At 61.2% G+C, this 14,409-nt stretch overlaps 1 protein-coding gene across 2 annotated transcripts; it reads left to right on the top strand.

The window, feature by feature from the left end:
• The first annotated feature begins 31 nt into the window (after positions 1–31).
• Positions 32–14,292, top strand: RAVER1 (ribonucleoprotein, PTB binding 1). Of its 2 annotated transcripts, XM_045991189.1 has the most exons (14): positions 32–487; positions 2,007–2,073; positions 4,390–4,859; positions 8,254–8,445; positions 8,621–8,750; positions 9,095–9,189; positions 9,900–9,987; positions 10,286–10,497; positions 10,594–10,687; positions 10,763–10,896; positions 11,660–11,734; positions 12,231–12,371; positions 12,747–12,830; positions 12,937–14,292. In XM_045991189.1, exons 1-14 carry the CDS (start codon positions 164–166, stop codon positions 13,081–13,083), a joined length of 2,253 nt encoding a protein of 750 aa, XP_045847145.1. In that variant the 5' UTR covers positions 32–163; the 3' UTR covers positions 13,084–14,292. The 2 variants fall into 2 exon arrangements, with proteins under 2 accessions (XP_045847145.1, XP_045847144.1); XM_045991188.1 differs by having other exon boundaries at positions 49–487; positions 10,594–10,896; positions 12,937–14,291.
• Positions 14,293–14,409: the final 117 nt, after the last annotated feature.

Genomic DNA, 14,409 nt, shown 5'->3' with positions numbered 1-14,409 from the left:
GTCTGTGGCTTGATTCCACGTGTGCTGAGCAGCTCACCCACTGCGCTTGGCGTCCTTTGAGTGACATCTCTGTGGCAGCAAGGGGTGGGGCCTGTGGTGCCCAGACGCGGCTTGAACTCTGAGAGGCGGGCTGGGCCTTAGCCAATGGGCTGAGGGGGTGGGAATGGAGGCGGGGCTTGTTCTGGCCAATCGGCGGGCGTGCCCTCGTTGCCGCTCTATGCCGCTCCGCCCAGGCTCGCTGGTCCCAGAAGGCGCCGGGTTTCCCAAGATGGCGGCCGACGTGTCCGTTACTCACCGGCCCCTGCTGAGCCCGGAGGCTGGGGCCGAGGCTGAAGCTGATGATGCCGCGGAGCGCCGGGCACCCGAAGAAGAATTGCCGCCGCTAGATCCAGAGGAGATCCGGAAACGCCTAGAACATACCGAGCGCCAGTTCCGTAACCGCCGCAAGATACTGATCCGGGGCCTCCCGGGGGACGTGACCAACCAGGTATGGGGGGGGGAAGCGTGGCGGGAAATACCACCGTGCGCGTGCGCGGGGGGAACCAGGCGACACCAACGCTGGCCTGCGCTGGGGGGCGTCGGTGGGAGAGTCCAAGCGCGGGATCAGTGCAGGATCGGGAGAAACCAAGAGCAGGATGTGGGGGTGGGGGTAGGCAGTGATGGAGGGAGAAACCAACTTTGGACTGAGGGAGGACGTTGCTAGGGGCGACCACAGGCTTGGACGAAACCAAGAGATTGAAGGGGGGCGGGGAACTGGAAGGGGGCGGGCAACTTTGGCCTGGTTGTGGATTGTGAATGAGCTGCTATATTGAGACTGTGGAAGTAGGGATGGCAGTTGCTCCCTGCTCTGATTGTGTATTGCCCCACCCCCTCTACCATGGGTAGGCGGGATGTATCCAGAAGTTTCGGGGTTCACTGGAGTATGCCTTTCCATAGCACGCACTTATCGACCCCTCTGCGACATCCGGAAGTTGTAGCTCCTGGGGTGTTTCTTCCCCTAAAGCTTCTGGATTAATTTGGAAAAATAGAGTCTAGTTCCCCCAGCTCACAGACATGCAGGCCTCCCGCACTGTTCTATGACCCCTCCCTTGACTGATCTGGCCAGGGCTGCCCTTCTTTTGGGGCCTACATGGGGTAGGGCTTCCCAGTGCTCTTTGGACCCAAGGAGATTGCATCTAGTCGGCCCTGCCCTGCCCTGCCACAGTGGGATGGGTTCTTTCTCCCTGCTGCTGAGAAATCTCTGCTCTCTGACCCACGTGCACATCGGCCACTGACTCTCCCTAACCACCAGTAGGCGCATGGCTGGTGGGGTCTGAGTGTGGTGAGGGGCAGACTTGAGGAGAGACCTGGGGCAGGTGCCACTAAGCATGGTCTATTTTTTTCCTAGAGCTGGCTCTCCTAATGCCTACCATCTCTCAGCTGGGAACACTGTCTTCTTCAGGGTGCATGGTGTGTGTCTGGCAGTAGCAGGCCCCAGAGTTTGCCCACAAAGCTAGCTTACCAGAAGCCCAGCCCTGTCAGCAGGGAGGAGTTGGGAGGCATGTGAAACTATGCACTGTGGTCTTATTAAGTACACAGGGTCCTCAGTCAGGTACCCCCTGGCTGGCATTCTCTCTGCTGTCCTGACCAGCTGCTTGACCTACGACATGTTTCTTTGCATCTCTGAGCCTCAGTTTCTTCATCTACAAAATGGGTTAATGCCCAATTTGTTGGGATGTTGGAAAGAGTCAAACTTGCAAACCGAGGTTCAGATGGATTGAAGTTACTTCCCTAAGGACAGACAGCAGACCTGGGACTTGAACTCAGACCCGTCTGACTCTTCAGTTGTGTTGTGTTCGTTCAAAGCATGGAGTCTGCAGCTGGGCTCTGAATCCTGGCTGTGTGTGTTCCCTTTGTGAGATGGGGATGCTGATTGATCTGCTTTCATGGCTGGTCCGTATGGAGGTGGCTCTGGGTGGGTGCCTTCAGCCCCTGGTGACTCTATCCTTTGGTTTCTGTCTCCACAGGAAGTGCACGACCTGCTCAGTGACTATGAGCTCAAGTACTGTTTTGTGGACAAATACAAAGGGACAGGTTTGTGGGGCTGTGGGTTGGGCTAGTGGCAGGAGGTGACGGTCCCTGAAACTGGGAGGGTCGAGGCCCAACATTTCCTGTCCTGAACCTCACGCCCAACATTGTCCCCTAGGCCATACAGGACAGACTATTGTCCCACTCTGTCTCTCATCCTGGGTGCCTATTGTGGGGCAGCCTTGGCCTTCCTCCCCTGGGCTGCCCAGCCAGATACCTGAACATTGGGCTCCCCACTTGCCCACGCCATTCCCCCCAGCCAGCCAGTCACCCAGGCCTAGTCTGGTCTTCTTCTTCAAGTCCTCCAGAACAATTGGCATCCCTTAATTCCCTCAATTTCCATCTGACCCATGCCCCCTAAATCTCTGCCAAAAAGGCAGCTTCCCTCTGACCCGTCTGCCTCTATGATTTCATGCCTTCCCCCCAGCAGCCAGCCCTGATCAGTTGAAAATCCGACCAAATCCAGGCCTAACCTTCATTGTTCTTTTCTCTCTTCAACATCTCTGAGGCTCCTGCTGACACTATGGTGCAGGGTTGGGCCCGGGCCTCACCGTCCCCCTGGGCACCCATCATGTTCCTGGCTGTTCCCTCTGCAAGTGCTCTTAGCTGTCCACTGTGCCATCCGGGTGACATCGGGCCGCTCTGCGTTGTGCCCCGAACACCGCACCCGTCATGGCACAGTCACACTGGGCTCTTGTTGCTCTCTTGCTCACCTGCCTCCTACACTTCGTGGCTGGCTCCATGAGAACGAGGAGGGGCCTTGTCAGCCTTGGCGCTCCCTCTCCCCCTGCCCATCAAGCATGGGAGGCTCTCTGTGGGTGTCTGTGCCTGCCAGGCATTGTGCCAGTATTAAACCTTCTGGGACCTTTTTCTTGCAATGCGTAAGGTGGGTGAGGAGCTGAGGACAGGTTACTCCTTGCGACCCACCCGGCAGGCTAGGAAAGTTGTTCAGATCTTGGGCGCAGGAGGCAAATGGACCTGGGTTCAGGTCCTGGTCTGGCCACCCTCTGTGGCCCCAGGCAAGTGATTTACCCTCTGGAGCCTCAGTTTTCTCACCTGCAAATTGGGCATGACCTGCTTGGGTTAGCCAAACAGGCCAACCTGTTAAAATATCTAAAAAGCTGGGGGTGCCTGGCACCTAATGGGTGCTTACTAATATTGGCAGAGGCAGTGCATCAGAAGTATTTACTGAGCACCTAGTGTGTGTATGTGCCAGGCATCAGGGATCCAGAGGTTAACTGACATTCTCATTGATACGGTCTTCCAGCCGTGTGCGCTGAATGTCGTGCGCCGGGTACTGGGCACGCTAACTGTTAACCGAGCGGAGAACAGTCTAGTCTGCAGACAAGGGTGTTATTCAGACAGCTGGAAACTTGGAGGTTTGCACACGTGCACACACGCACACACACACACACACACGACCAGAAGCTCCAGATCTAAAACAGGAGAAGTCAGGCTAGGCTTTGTGGGGAAGCGATGTTTGAAGGGCAGGTCGGGTTAACCAGGCAAAGCAGCATGGAGGTCGGGCTTCCAGGCTCAGGGAAAAGCAGGAGCAAAGGTCCGGGGCTGAGTGGGTGTGGCCCAGTCCAGGAAGTAGCAGTGAAGAGATGGGAGAGGAGGTCAGCAAGGCCAGTGGGCCAGGCCACACAGGATCCACTGGTCCCTGTAATGAGAAACCAACCCCTAGACAAGAGCGCGATGCCATCTGATTATCCTTTTTAGAGGCTCCCTGTCGCTGCTGGGCGGAGAGCAAACGAGGCATGGCGGATATGAGATACGGGTATGAGAGGTGTTGGTGGCCTGGAAAGGTGGTAAAGGAAGGGTGCAGGGCAGGGCACGGGGGCTTACCTGCCTGGGTTCAAGTCCAGGCTCCTCAATGGGGGCAGGGGCACTGCTCTGGACCTGTTTCCTTGCTGGCCCAACGGGGGTGTCAGGACTAAGTTCCTCTCGTTTCGCATGAAGAAACGGAGACCCCAGAGCTCCCCAGAGCCATTCAGGGGCTGGACTGGAAGCCCAGGCCCCAGCGACTACATCCTGAACCACTGCCACACAGCCCCCGCGTTAGACGCGTGTAGGACCCAGCCAGGCACACGGTGGGTGAGCCCTGCTAGGGGTGGGGAGTGGGGACGAGAGAAGGGAGCAGGGCTCAGGGAGGCAGGAGGGCCCCGCAGCCGGGCCTCAAGGCTACCAGCCATTCCCGCGGCTGGTCTCTGACACATCCTGGTTCTTAGGTATTCTGAGGTCACGCAAAGTGTAAAGGGAGGTGGGGGGGAGGCTTGCCCCTCGGGGTGCCTCCTGAGCCCGCACCCCCTTCCGCCGCAGCCTTCGTGACCCTGCTGAACGGGGAGCAGGCAGAGGCTGCCATCAGCGCCTTCCACCAGAGCCGCCTGCGGGAGCGTGAGCTGTCGGTGCAGCTGCAGCCCACGGACGCGCTGCTGTGCGTGGCCAACCTGCCCCCCAGCTTCACGCAGCAGCAGTTCGAGGAGCTGGTGCGGCCCTTCGGCAGCCTGGAGCGCTGCTTCCTGGTCTACAGCGAGCGCACTGGCCACTCCAAGGGCTACGGCTTCGCGGAGTACATGAAGAAGGACTCGGCCGCCCGCGCCAAGTCGGACCTGCTGGGCAAGCCGCTGGGCCCGCGCACCCTCTACGTGCACTGGACGGACGCCGGACAGCTGACCCCCGTGTTGCTGCACTCCCGCTGCCTCTGTGTCGACCGCCTGCCCCCCGGCTTCAGCGATGTGGACGCCCTGCGCCGGGCGCTGTCGGCGGTCCACACGCCCACCTTCTGCCAGGTGAGCCCTGGGCCTGGTGCAGGGGCCTGGGGGGGGGGGGGTCGGGGCCAAGGACAGAGTGCCTCGGAGGGGCCCTTTGGAGTCACCTGCCTTTTCTCATCTCCTGGGTCCCTTTTCAGTAAAGCAGCGGCGGTGCCACTTTGAATGGGGTTCTTGTTAGAAAGGTCACGTGGTGTAGCGGGCGACAGCCCAGCCCTGAGCCAGACGGCTGGGGTTCAGATCCCTGGGCACCCCTTAGCGACTTGCTGAACCTTGGTGGCCTTGAGCCTCCTATCAAGTGCAGGTGAGGCCGCCTTGGAGAAAGCTGGGTGCGAGGCCGGTCACCTCTCTCACCCATTCCCGTGTTCCTCAGACGTTTGCAGAGGCCTCGTGGCTCCCAGGTCTGGCCTTGGGGAGGCTGTCCGGGGACGCCCACAGTCCCGTGTGAGCCTGGAGGTCAGGACGTTGGGCTTGGCTGGATTCCAGGCCTGCCCTGTGGCTTTGGGCAAGTCAGTCACTCTCTGAGTCACGGTTTCCCTCCAGAAAAAGGGATATGGCAGGTCGGCAGAACAGGGTCTGTTTCATCCGAGTGGCATGTGTCATGCACTCGTGTGCGTGCCCGGCCCTGTGACAGGCACGGTGGCGTGAGAGCAGGCCAGACCCACTCCTCTTGCCCACGGAGCCCCGCGTAGGCATTCCTTCAGTAGACGCTGAGTGCTCCCTTCGTCCGAGAACAGCCCCGGAGGCAGATAATAACCCCGTTTTCAGGCGGCACAAGTTCAAGTGCCCTGCCCGGAGCTGTACAGCCAGGGAGGGCGTGGCCGGGCCAGGATTGGAAGACCAAAGCCTGGCTCCAGGGACCCCCAGGCAGCCTGACCGAGCTGCCTTACAGGCTCTAACCCCAGATGCCCCCAGTTCCGTGGCCAGGGGCGGCTCCCGCTTCCCTCGTGTAAATGGAGTGTTGGGGCCTGGGGACCCCACTGTTTGAGGAAGTTTGCTCCTCACGCTGCTCTTCACGTTTGCAGCTCACGCTGCTGCCTTCTGTGGCGTACCTGCCCCGTGCTAGGTCCGGGGGGGGCGGGGTTCAGGACACAGATGACTTAGCTTGGCAGCCCTGTCCTGTCTTGTGGGGGTGGGACAGCAGGGCCGTGACCAACGATCAGTTCTCACTCTGAGCCTCAGTTTCCCCATCTGGAAATGGGGCTAGCAGTGTTTTATGATTGGGTTATTGTAAATGTCTCCTTGTTCTTGCTTCCACTTAGAGTACGTGTCCTGGTTGAATGGAGGCCGGGCTCAGGAGTGGGGCTCGATGAGGTTTGAACCTTACTCTCCCTCCCTGGGAGCCGTGAAGCCTTGCTTGCCCTTTGACCCCCTCTCTCCCCCGGCAAGATGGCACATGTTGTTAGAAGATGTGCGTCTGGGCTTTGGTCAGAGGCAAAGCTGAAGTGCTCCGTAGAGGCAGGCTGACAGCCGGAACCCCCCCTCCCTGGGCACCCAGAGCGGGGGCACACCGACAGCACCTCCCTTCCTTGCCCCCGGGGAGGAGCATCTCCTTGAATCCCCACAACCACCCTTAGAGGTGGGTTCGTTTGGCCCCAGCTCCCAGATGAGGAGAGCGAGGTCCAGGGCTGGGCATGTGCAGTGATGTGCCCACACCAGCCTGCCAGTAAGGGGCTGCTGGGGGTCGAGGTCCAGCAGCTGACCCCGGGGCCCCCGAATCCTGAGCGGGGCACCCGCACCTTCCAAGAAGGCAGGACGCAGAGCTGGGAACTTGCCGTCCTGGTGGGGAGCGTCATTCTCAGCATGGCCAAGCTGAGCCCATCAGGCAGCGCCCTAGTGGCCCGCTCTGCGCGGTCTGCCCGCCCCTGGAGGGCTGGTTTCCAGCAGTGCCGTAGACGCGAATAAAGCAGGTATCACAAGGCTCTGGGTGTTGTCAGAAGCCTCCTCCGTTTTATTTATTTTTGCAAATGGGCAGTCCAGTCCTGTTTGGAAATTCAGCAGGTGCAGAAAGGTCAGTGGCGAAGGCGGCTTTGCCCGCAGCCCCTGCTCAGAGCCTGTCGTGGTGTCTCCTTCCGGCGAGATTCTACCACGCGTTTCAAACAGATGTGTGTGGATGTCCTTGCGCTGCCCTCTTCCTGACCCAGATACGGCCAGGCCTGCTTCGGTTTGGTTCTTCCGCTCAGTCTCGGGCATATTTCCATGCTCAGACCCGAGAGTGCTTTCTCACTGCTCTCAGGGATGCCCCATATTCGTTTCGTGGACCCTGCTGTCCTCTGTGGATGGACGTGCATCATTGGGGACCAAAGGAGCATCGCTGTTTCTCGAAACGGCCAGAGCTGCCCAGAGGTGGTTTCTTGAGGGCAGCAGCATGGCCTTGTCCGCTCCCAGCTCCCGCTCTGTGACCCAAGCCAGGGACTGCCGTTGTTGGAGCCCGTTTCCTCCCCTGCAGAGCGGGAGCGCTGCCCGTGCCCGGCTCTGCTGGGACAGCCCCATGGCACCTAGCCCACGGCGGGCACGGTCCAACCGGGTGCTCGCCTGGGATCTGCCTGCCCTGGGACAGCACCCACCGGGCCCATTCGTTCCCTGAGCGGGTGGCAGGCTCACATGGTGGCACAGCCTGACCTGACGGGGTGGGGGGGCACCTGTGGCCTTTATCTTTGTGTCTTACTGCGGAGACAGACCCCAGTGGTGGGGGAACGGACACGTGACATACAGCACATGCGGCATCCTCCCTGTCTCCAAAAACGTCTCCATCCCGGGACACATCTGACCCCAGAGTCTGGATCAGGAGCTGTGGGCCTAACCCACAGGCTGCTGTCAGGAGGGGGGGGGCCCTGACTGGCTGTATGACTTCCCTCCCAACTGGCACGTCTGGTCTTGAACCCGAGCTTGGAGGCCACGTGTTTCACCCCCAGGCTGTGTCCTTCCTCTCCAGCCCTGGCTGCATATCTTCAGCCTGAGGCTCAGTGGAGCCCTGTCAGAGCCAGCCATCTCTCCTCCCCCCAGCACCCCTTTCCAGCTCTGTAACTCTGCCTCCCCGTGCCTTCCTGTGCTTCACGGTCCCCATCAGAGTCCCCAGGTGGCGCTGGTCTGAGGCCCAGGGGACATGACCCATGCGAGGTGGATCCCAGCTTTGCGCTCTTACCAGCTGCGTGACCTTGGGCATGTTGACCTCTGAACCTCAGTTGTCTGCTCTGAAAAAATGGGTAGGATGCAGCCTCCTAGGGCCATCCAGAAGATTCGATGAGCTGTTGCAAGAACAGGGCTCAGAAGAGTATAGGGCTAAAAACCCACCCCGTCTGGGGAGGTTCACCGTCACGAGGAGCCAAGTCTGGTCACCGTTGTCACTTCACATGAGGGCGTCCACTGCCACTTGGGTGCTCACGTCTTCCTCCCCCCCCACGCCCCCCCCCAGCTGGCATACGGCCAGGATGGGCAGCTGAAGGGCTTCGCTGTGCTGGAGTACGAGACGGCAGAGATGGCCGAAGAGGCACAGCAGCAGGCAGACGGCCTGGCACTGGGGGGCAGCCACTTGCGCGTCTCCTTCTGTGCCCCCGGGCCCCCCGGCCGCAGCATGCTGGCTGCGCTCATCGCTGCACAGGCCACGGTGAGTGCGCGCCTGGGAGGTGCGCCCCCGGGGGTGGGGGTGGGGGACCCAGGGGCCAGACCCTCCTCTCTTGAAAAGTCAGGGTGTCAGCTGGACTCAGGATGAGAGGGACGGGTGAGCCCGCATCCCCGTGGCCAGGCGGGGCTCTAAGCCGCTCTTCCCTCTCTCTCTGCAGGCCCTCAATCGGGGCAAAGGGCTCCTGCCCGAGCCCAACCTCCTGCAGCTGCTCAACAACCTGGGGCCCTCCGCCTCCCTCCAGCTGCTGTTGAACCCCCTGCTCCACGGCAGTGCAGGGGGCAAGCAGGGTAAGGTGGGGCCAGGCAAAGTGGCGGCCAGGGTCCCCAGCGCTCTAGGAACCCGGCGCCACTGTGGACTGTTTTCCCGTCCAACCGCTGAGTGACTCGAGCCCATGAGCAGGGGCTGGAGGAGAGCACCACAGAGGGAGCAGGTGCTCCGAGCCCCTCCTGGGGGAGCTACCTGCAGAGAGGCAGGCTAGTGAAAGGGCTGTCCCTCCCTATGTCACACTCTCCTTCTGGCCCTCTTTTGGGGGACATCGGTTGCTTTCTGGGAGCTTCAGGCCCGGGGCTGTGCTTCACTGGGGCAGACGCTTCCATCCCGGGTCCGCTGCTCACTTCCCGATCTCCCCCAGGCCTCCTGGGCGCACCTCCGGCCATGCCGCTGCTCAACGGGCCCGCCCTGTCCACCGCACTGCTGCAGCTCGCCCTGCAGACCCAGAGTCAGAAGGTAACTGCACGGCCCCGGGCCCTCGGCCCTCCGCATCCATACGCACACCCCGGCCCCATATTGGTCCACGTCACAACCCGCTCGCATCTGCCCGTGGCTTGTCATCGGTGGGGTGAAGGCAGATGCTCAGGACTCCGGTGATGACGCAGTCTGGGAGAGAAAGTCCAGGTGTCACAGGAGAGTCGCTTGCTGGCGTCTCACTCCCACCTTCTCAACGCACAGACATGGAGACTCGTACAGACCAAGATACACACACACACCCGTGCACAATCATCCACACACGCTGCTGACCTACCTGGTTTGGTTCATTAGGGTCAAGTCTGACCCTCATTAGGTGTCTGACCATCACTGATGGCCTCGGGCTTGTGGGGCTGAGAGTGGCTCCACGTGTGGCTGTTACCTGCGTTGGGTACTGTGCTTCTGTGATAATCAGCAAGGGGACCTGGTGTGGGACAGTGTGCCTGGGAAGGACCGTCCTCTTATGTGTCTGACGGTGGCTGGCAGTGTGGGGTGACGGGCCCTGACACCCTGAGCGTAAGGTGCATGTCCCTGGGTGGTGGCCGGAAGGGTGACGGCTGGGATGTGGGAGTCCATGTCCGTGTGTGCGTGTGACTGGCTGGGCCTGGAGTCTGGGCGTGCTGGGTGTGGTGACCCCCGCCTCCTGCCGGGCCACGCTGGCCCATCTCCCGCCGATTGTGCTCTGTCTCCAGAAGCCTGGGATCCTGGGAGACTCTCCGCTGGGCACCCTTCAGCCTGGGGCCCAGCCGGCCAACCCCCTCCTCGGGGAACTGCCTGCAGGTAACACAGACCCTGCCCCTCCTCATCTTTCTGGATCCGTTCCCTCTCCCCCTTTCCGAGCCCCTTTCCTTACCGGGTGTGGGCGGATGACCGCATCTCTCTGGGTCTCAGTGGCCCCAGCCGTCACTGGGGCCCCCACCTCCCAGGGTGGCCGGAAGGATCCTGGGAGGTGATATGCTTAGAGGGCTCTCCGCAGTGCCCACCGCATACCTGCTGGTCCCAGTCCTAGCGGAGGCCCAGGACCCCAGGGAAGATGGGTCCTTTCCGGTTGGGCGCCAATACCTCCTTCTCCCTGTAGGGGGGGCCCTGCCCCCGGAGCTGCCGCCCCGGCGAGGGAAGCCACCACCGCTGCTGCCACCACTTCTTGGCCCCGCCGCCGGTGAGCGGGAGGCCATAGGCCTGGGTCCCCCAGCAGCCCAGCTCACTCCACCCCCGGCCCCAGTGGGACTCCGAGGCGCTGGCCTTAGGAGCCTCCAGAAAGACAGTGGACCTCTGCCAGCACCCCCTGGGGTAAGGCCCCACCCTGTACCCAGTACCAACCCAGCCTCCTGCCCTACCAGACCGCGGCTGCCGGGGGCCCTCACGAATCCAGCCCTTCCGCCACAGGTCTCGCTGCTGGGGGAACCCCCAAAGGACTTCCGGATCCCCCTGAATCCCTACCTGAACCTACACAGCCTACTCCCGGCCAGCAACCTGGCGGGTAAGGAGGCCCGGGGCTGGGGAGGCACAGGGAGAAGCCGCCGCCCAGCTGAGGGCCACCTGCCTAACCCCCCAGCCCCTGGAGGTGGCGGCGGCGGCGGCAGCAGCAAAGCCTTCCAGCTCAAGTCCCGCCTGCTCAGCCCTCTCGCCAGCACCCGCCTGCCCCCTGAACCAGGGCTGCCTGACAGCTGTGGTTTCGACTACCCCTCGGTGAGTACCTAGCCGCCGTGTGGTCAGCCCTCCCGGGGGCCGCTGCTGTGGCCCTTTGTCCCCTTAGAGCAGGCCATTCTCCAGAGCGTTATTTCTCGAGTGCCGATGGCCGGGCGAGCACTAGGGAGATCGTGGTTAAGGTGCCACACATAGCCCCTGCCCTGAGTCACAGGTCTGTCTCTGCACATCAGACCTGCTTCCTGTCTGTCTCTCCTGGGAGGCATTTGGCTGTGCTTCTGGCTCTTAGAGACAAGGCACGGTGTCCTGTTGGTTTCTCTGTCCTCTCCCTTCTCCGACTCCTGTCCCTGTCCCTGGAGAGCTGCTCCTTCCGTGATCCCAGCCCCCCATCCCGGTCAGCCGTTGCAGCCCGGCCACTGGCAGCCCCCCTGTGTTGTTTGGCCCATGCTGGGTTAAAAACAAATAACAACTGAGATAAATGTCGACGCTAACGAATAAAAGACCTCATACACCCCAGATGGGCAGCTGCTCCTGAAACACTGTGAACACCTTCCCCCACGGGGGCCACATGCCTTCACAGCAGCCGCCTCCGGGGCCAATGTGGAAGCCCTCCCTGCTGTGGGGCGCACACCCTGTCTCCTTCCAGCCGCCCAGCCTGCACTTGGAAGTTGCCCACACACACAGTCGAGTGTGCCCCCTGCTGGAGGGGGCCAGACTTCCCCGGGAGCAGCAGTGCCCTGGAACTCAGCCAGGGGTGAGGCTGGCACGGACTCCAACCCAACATGCTTCTCCCCCTTTCCTGCAGGATGTGGGACCTCGGCGGCTCTTCTCCCACCCACGGGAGCCCGCACTAGGGCCTCACAGACCCAGCCGACACAAAGTAAGGGTTGCCCCGGCCAGCTCGCCTCCTGGGTGTATCAGTTAGCTCTTGCCGCATAACAAGCAGCCCCGCCACTTGTGACTCAGAACAGCAAATACTTGATTTCTTTGTTGTGGAGGCCGGCCGGTGGTTCCCTGGCAGCTCAGCTGGGGCTCGGTTATCTGCACTGGTTTTAGTCACATACCTAGCAGTTACTGGGCGGGGCGGTGGGGGGCTCAGCTGGGACGATGATCAGCCCCCAGAGCTCGTTCTCCTGCATACCACCCTGTGAGGCTGGCCCGCATGTGGTGCTGGTGGCCCCGGGACTCCCCAGAGGAAGCAGGGAGGCCAGGCCCCTCTGCCTTTACCATCATGCTGCTTATCCCAGTGGCCAAAGCTAGTCACTGGTGCAGGGGGCATTTCGGTGTCCAGGGAGGTGGGGGGGCATTTCGGAGGGTCTACAAAAGCAGGTGGAACTACCGTCATCTCTCTCATTCGGCCCGCCCCCTCTCTGCAGATGTCCCCCCCAGCCAGTGGTTTCGGAGAACGGAGCGGCGGGGGTGGTGGGGGGCCCCTCTCCCACTTCTATTCGGGCTCGCCCACTTCCTACTTCACCAGTGGCCTGCAGGCTGGCCTCAAGCAGAGCCACCTTAGCAAGGTGAGGAGCTTCCCCAGGGACAGCCAGAATGCAGGGGCCCCTGCGACCTTTGGTGCCTGGGCCCTGGCTGAGGTGGTGGCAGAGTGGGGTTCTGGGCAGGGCCGAGCTCAAACAGGCCATCCTCCCCACACCTGCATGTCTTGCCCCTAATAGCCAGCCTTCCTGGTCACCTTTCACTCCCTCTCCAGTGGCCTATGGTGTGGGTGATATTAGCCCCAGTAGACAGAGGAGGAAACAGGTTCACAAAAAAAGAAGTCCTCCTCCCTAGTCTCCTAGCCGATGAGTGGCAGAGGCAGGATTCGAGCCTAAAACCCCTTGCGTTGGCCCTTGGGGGCTGCTTCCTCTCCCATTCCATCTTTCTCCCATGTCTCCCAGGCGGTCGGCTCCTCTCCACTGGGCTCCGGAGAAGGGCTCCTGGGACTCGGTCCCGGGCCCAATGGCCACAGCCACCTGCTGAAGGTACGGGTCATGAGGTGGGGTGGGGTGGCATCGAGGACATGCCAGGCTGGGGAGCAGTGGCCCCTGGATGGCCCCTGACTTGCCACCCCCTCCCCTCTGTCTCTAGACCCCACTGGGTGGCCAGAAACGCAGCTTTGCCCACCTGTTGCCCTCACCCGAACCCAGCCCCGAAGGCAGCTACGTGGGCCAGCACTCCCAGGGCCTCGGGGGCCACTACGCAGATTCCTACCTGAAGCGCAAGAGGATTTTCTAGGGGCCAGTGCCAGAGACGCTCAAGGGCCTGCACCAAACCGCTTTTGGGTTTTCTGGTGTTCTGTTTGTGTTTTTTCTTCCCCCCTTTCAGTAATAGAAAAATCTCTGAAAGACTTTGTTGACCAGCCAGCCGGAACCCAAGGAGTGTGGGGGAGTCTGGGGGCCGCTCTGCACCTCTGGCCTGCTCCCGGCATGGAAACTCTACAGCCTTAAGAGAGAGGGGCCCTCGCCTGCTCTCTGTCCCCTCCCCCATATCCACCTGTGTCTGTCTCTCTGAGAGTCCTCTCCTGCCTCGTCACTCCTGTATTTTGGCCTTTCGAGTGCCTTGGAGGTTCCCCTGACCTCCCGTGAGGATCAGAGACTGTCCCCCTTTTTTAACTTTGACAATTGACTTTTGTTTCCTTTTCTAATTTGTATTATTTTTTAAACAATCCAGGACGACCCCCAGCTCTGATTCCTTCAAGGTCCAGCGTGTCTGGGCCTTCATTCCACTCTTTTCGGTTTGAAATGGCTCAGCCCTCTTTCTCTCATGTCTGCTGCAGGCATGGCTGTGTCCTGCCCCTGCCTGCCCACTCTGGCCTGTATTCCAGCTGGGGGGCCCCAGGCCCCTGCCACTGTTCCCTTGCCTTCTGATGCCTTAAAGCCGGGTCCCAGGCCCTGCGGTCAGAGCCTCTTAGATGCCGAGCTCTGGAAGCTTGACTCAGGACCAAATGGCTCTGGCCTGGGGATTGGGCCCCTCTACCCAGGGTCCCCACTCTGAGGACAGTAGAAGGCCAAAGCCTTGGTCTTGGCAAAACAACCCCATCATCCTTCCTGCCCAGGCCTAGGTGCAGAGACAGGTTTTCTCTGCCAGCTTAAACCAGTCCTGTTGTCAGTCTGTGGGAGTCGGGTATTGTGCATCTCACTGAGCCTCTGCTGTCTGCCCCCCTCCCCTGCTACCCCCATGTTGAAGATGAGCTCCGCCTCTCCATCCCCAGGCTAGATCACCTGGAGCTGGCCTCCTGGCCTCCTGTTGGCCCAGTGCCCAGTCCAGCAACTTCATGCAGATAAGCTCTGCCCCTGCCCACCAGCAGGACCTGTCGGCCTGGACTCTCCCCCTGGCCGGCTAGGCCACCAGCTTCTCTCCCCTGACTCTGGGGGGGGTCCGCATCCACTCCAGGGGGGGGTGTCGTCTCCCCAGTCCTCCCTCACAGACCTTCCTTTGCTGAATTAAAGTTTGTAAGTAAATGGTTTTAAAGAAAGCAGAGCTGGCTGGTTCTTGGGACAAACAGCGGGCCTGGGTGGGTAGTCGGGGATGGCCCCACAGGTCTTTGGTGGGGGCGAGCCT

This window comes from Meles meles, chromosome 20 (assembly GCF_922984935.1).
Source record: "Meles meles chromosome 20, mMelMel3.1 paternal haplotype, whole genome shotgun sequence".
NCBI classification, from domain to species: domain Eukaryota; kingdom Metazoa; phylum Chordata; class Mammalia; order Carnivora; family Mustelidae; genus Meles; species Meles meles.
Note: the sequence above shows the minus strand (reverse complement) of the source record. Positions and strands in the feature narration are given on the sequence as shown.

What these genes read in the sequence shown, in the direction of transcription:
- RAVER1 (XM_045991188.1), top strand. Translation starts at nt 164, where the DNA reads ATGGAGGCGGGGCTTGTTCTGGCCAATCGGCGGGCGTGCCCTCGTTGC. An exon ending in CGGGGGACGTGACCAACCAG is followed by an intron (nt 488 to 2,006) that starts GTATGGGGGGGG and finishes CTGTCTCCACAG; the next exon opens with GAAGTGCACGACCTGCTCAG. An exon ending in CAGTGCAGGGGGCAAGCAGG is followed by an intron (nt 8,751 to 9,094) that starts GTAAGGTGGGGC and finishes GATCTCCCCCAG; the next exon opens with GCCTCCTGGGCGCACCTCCG.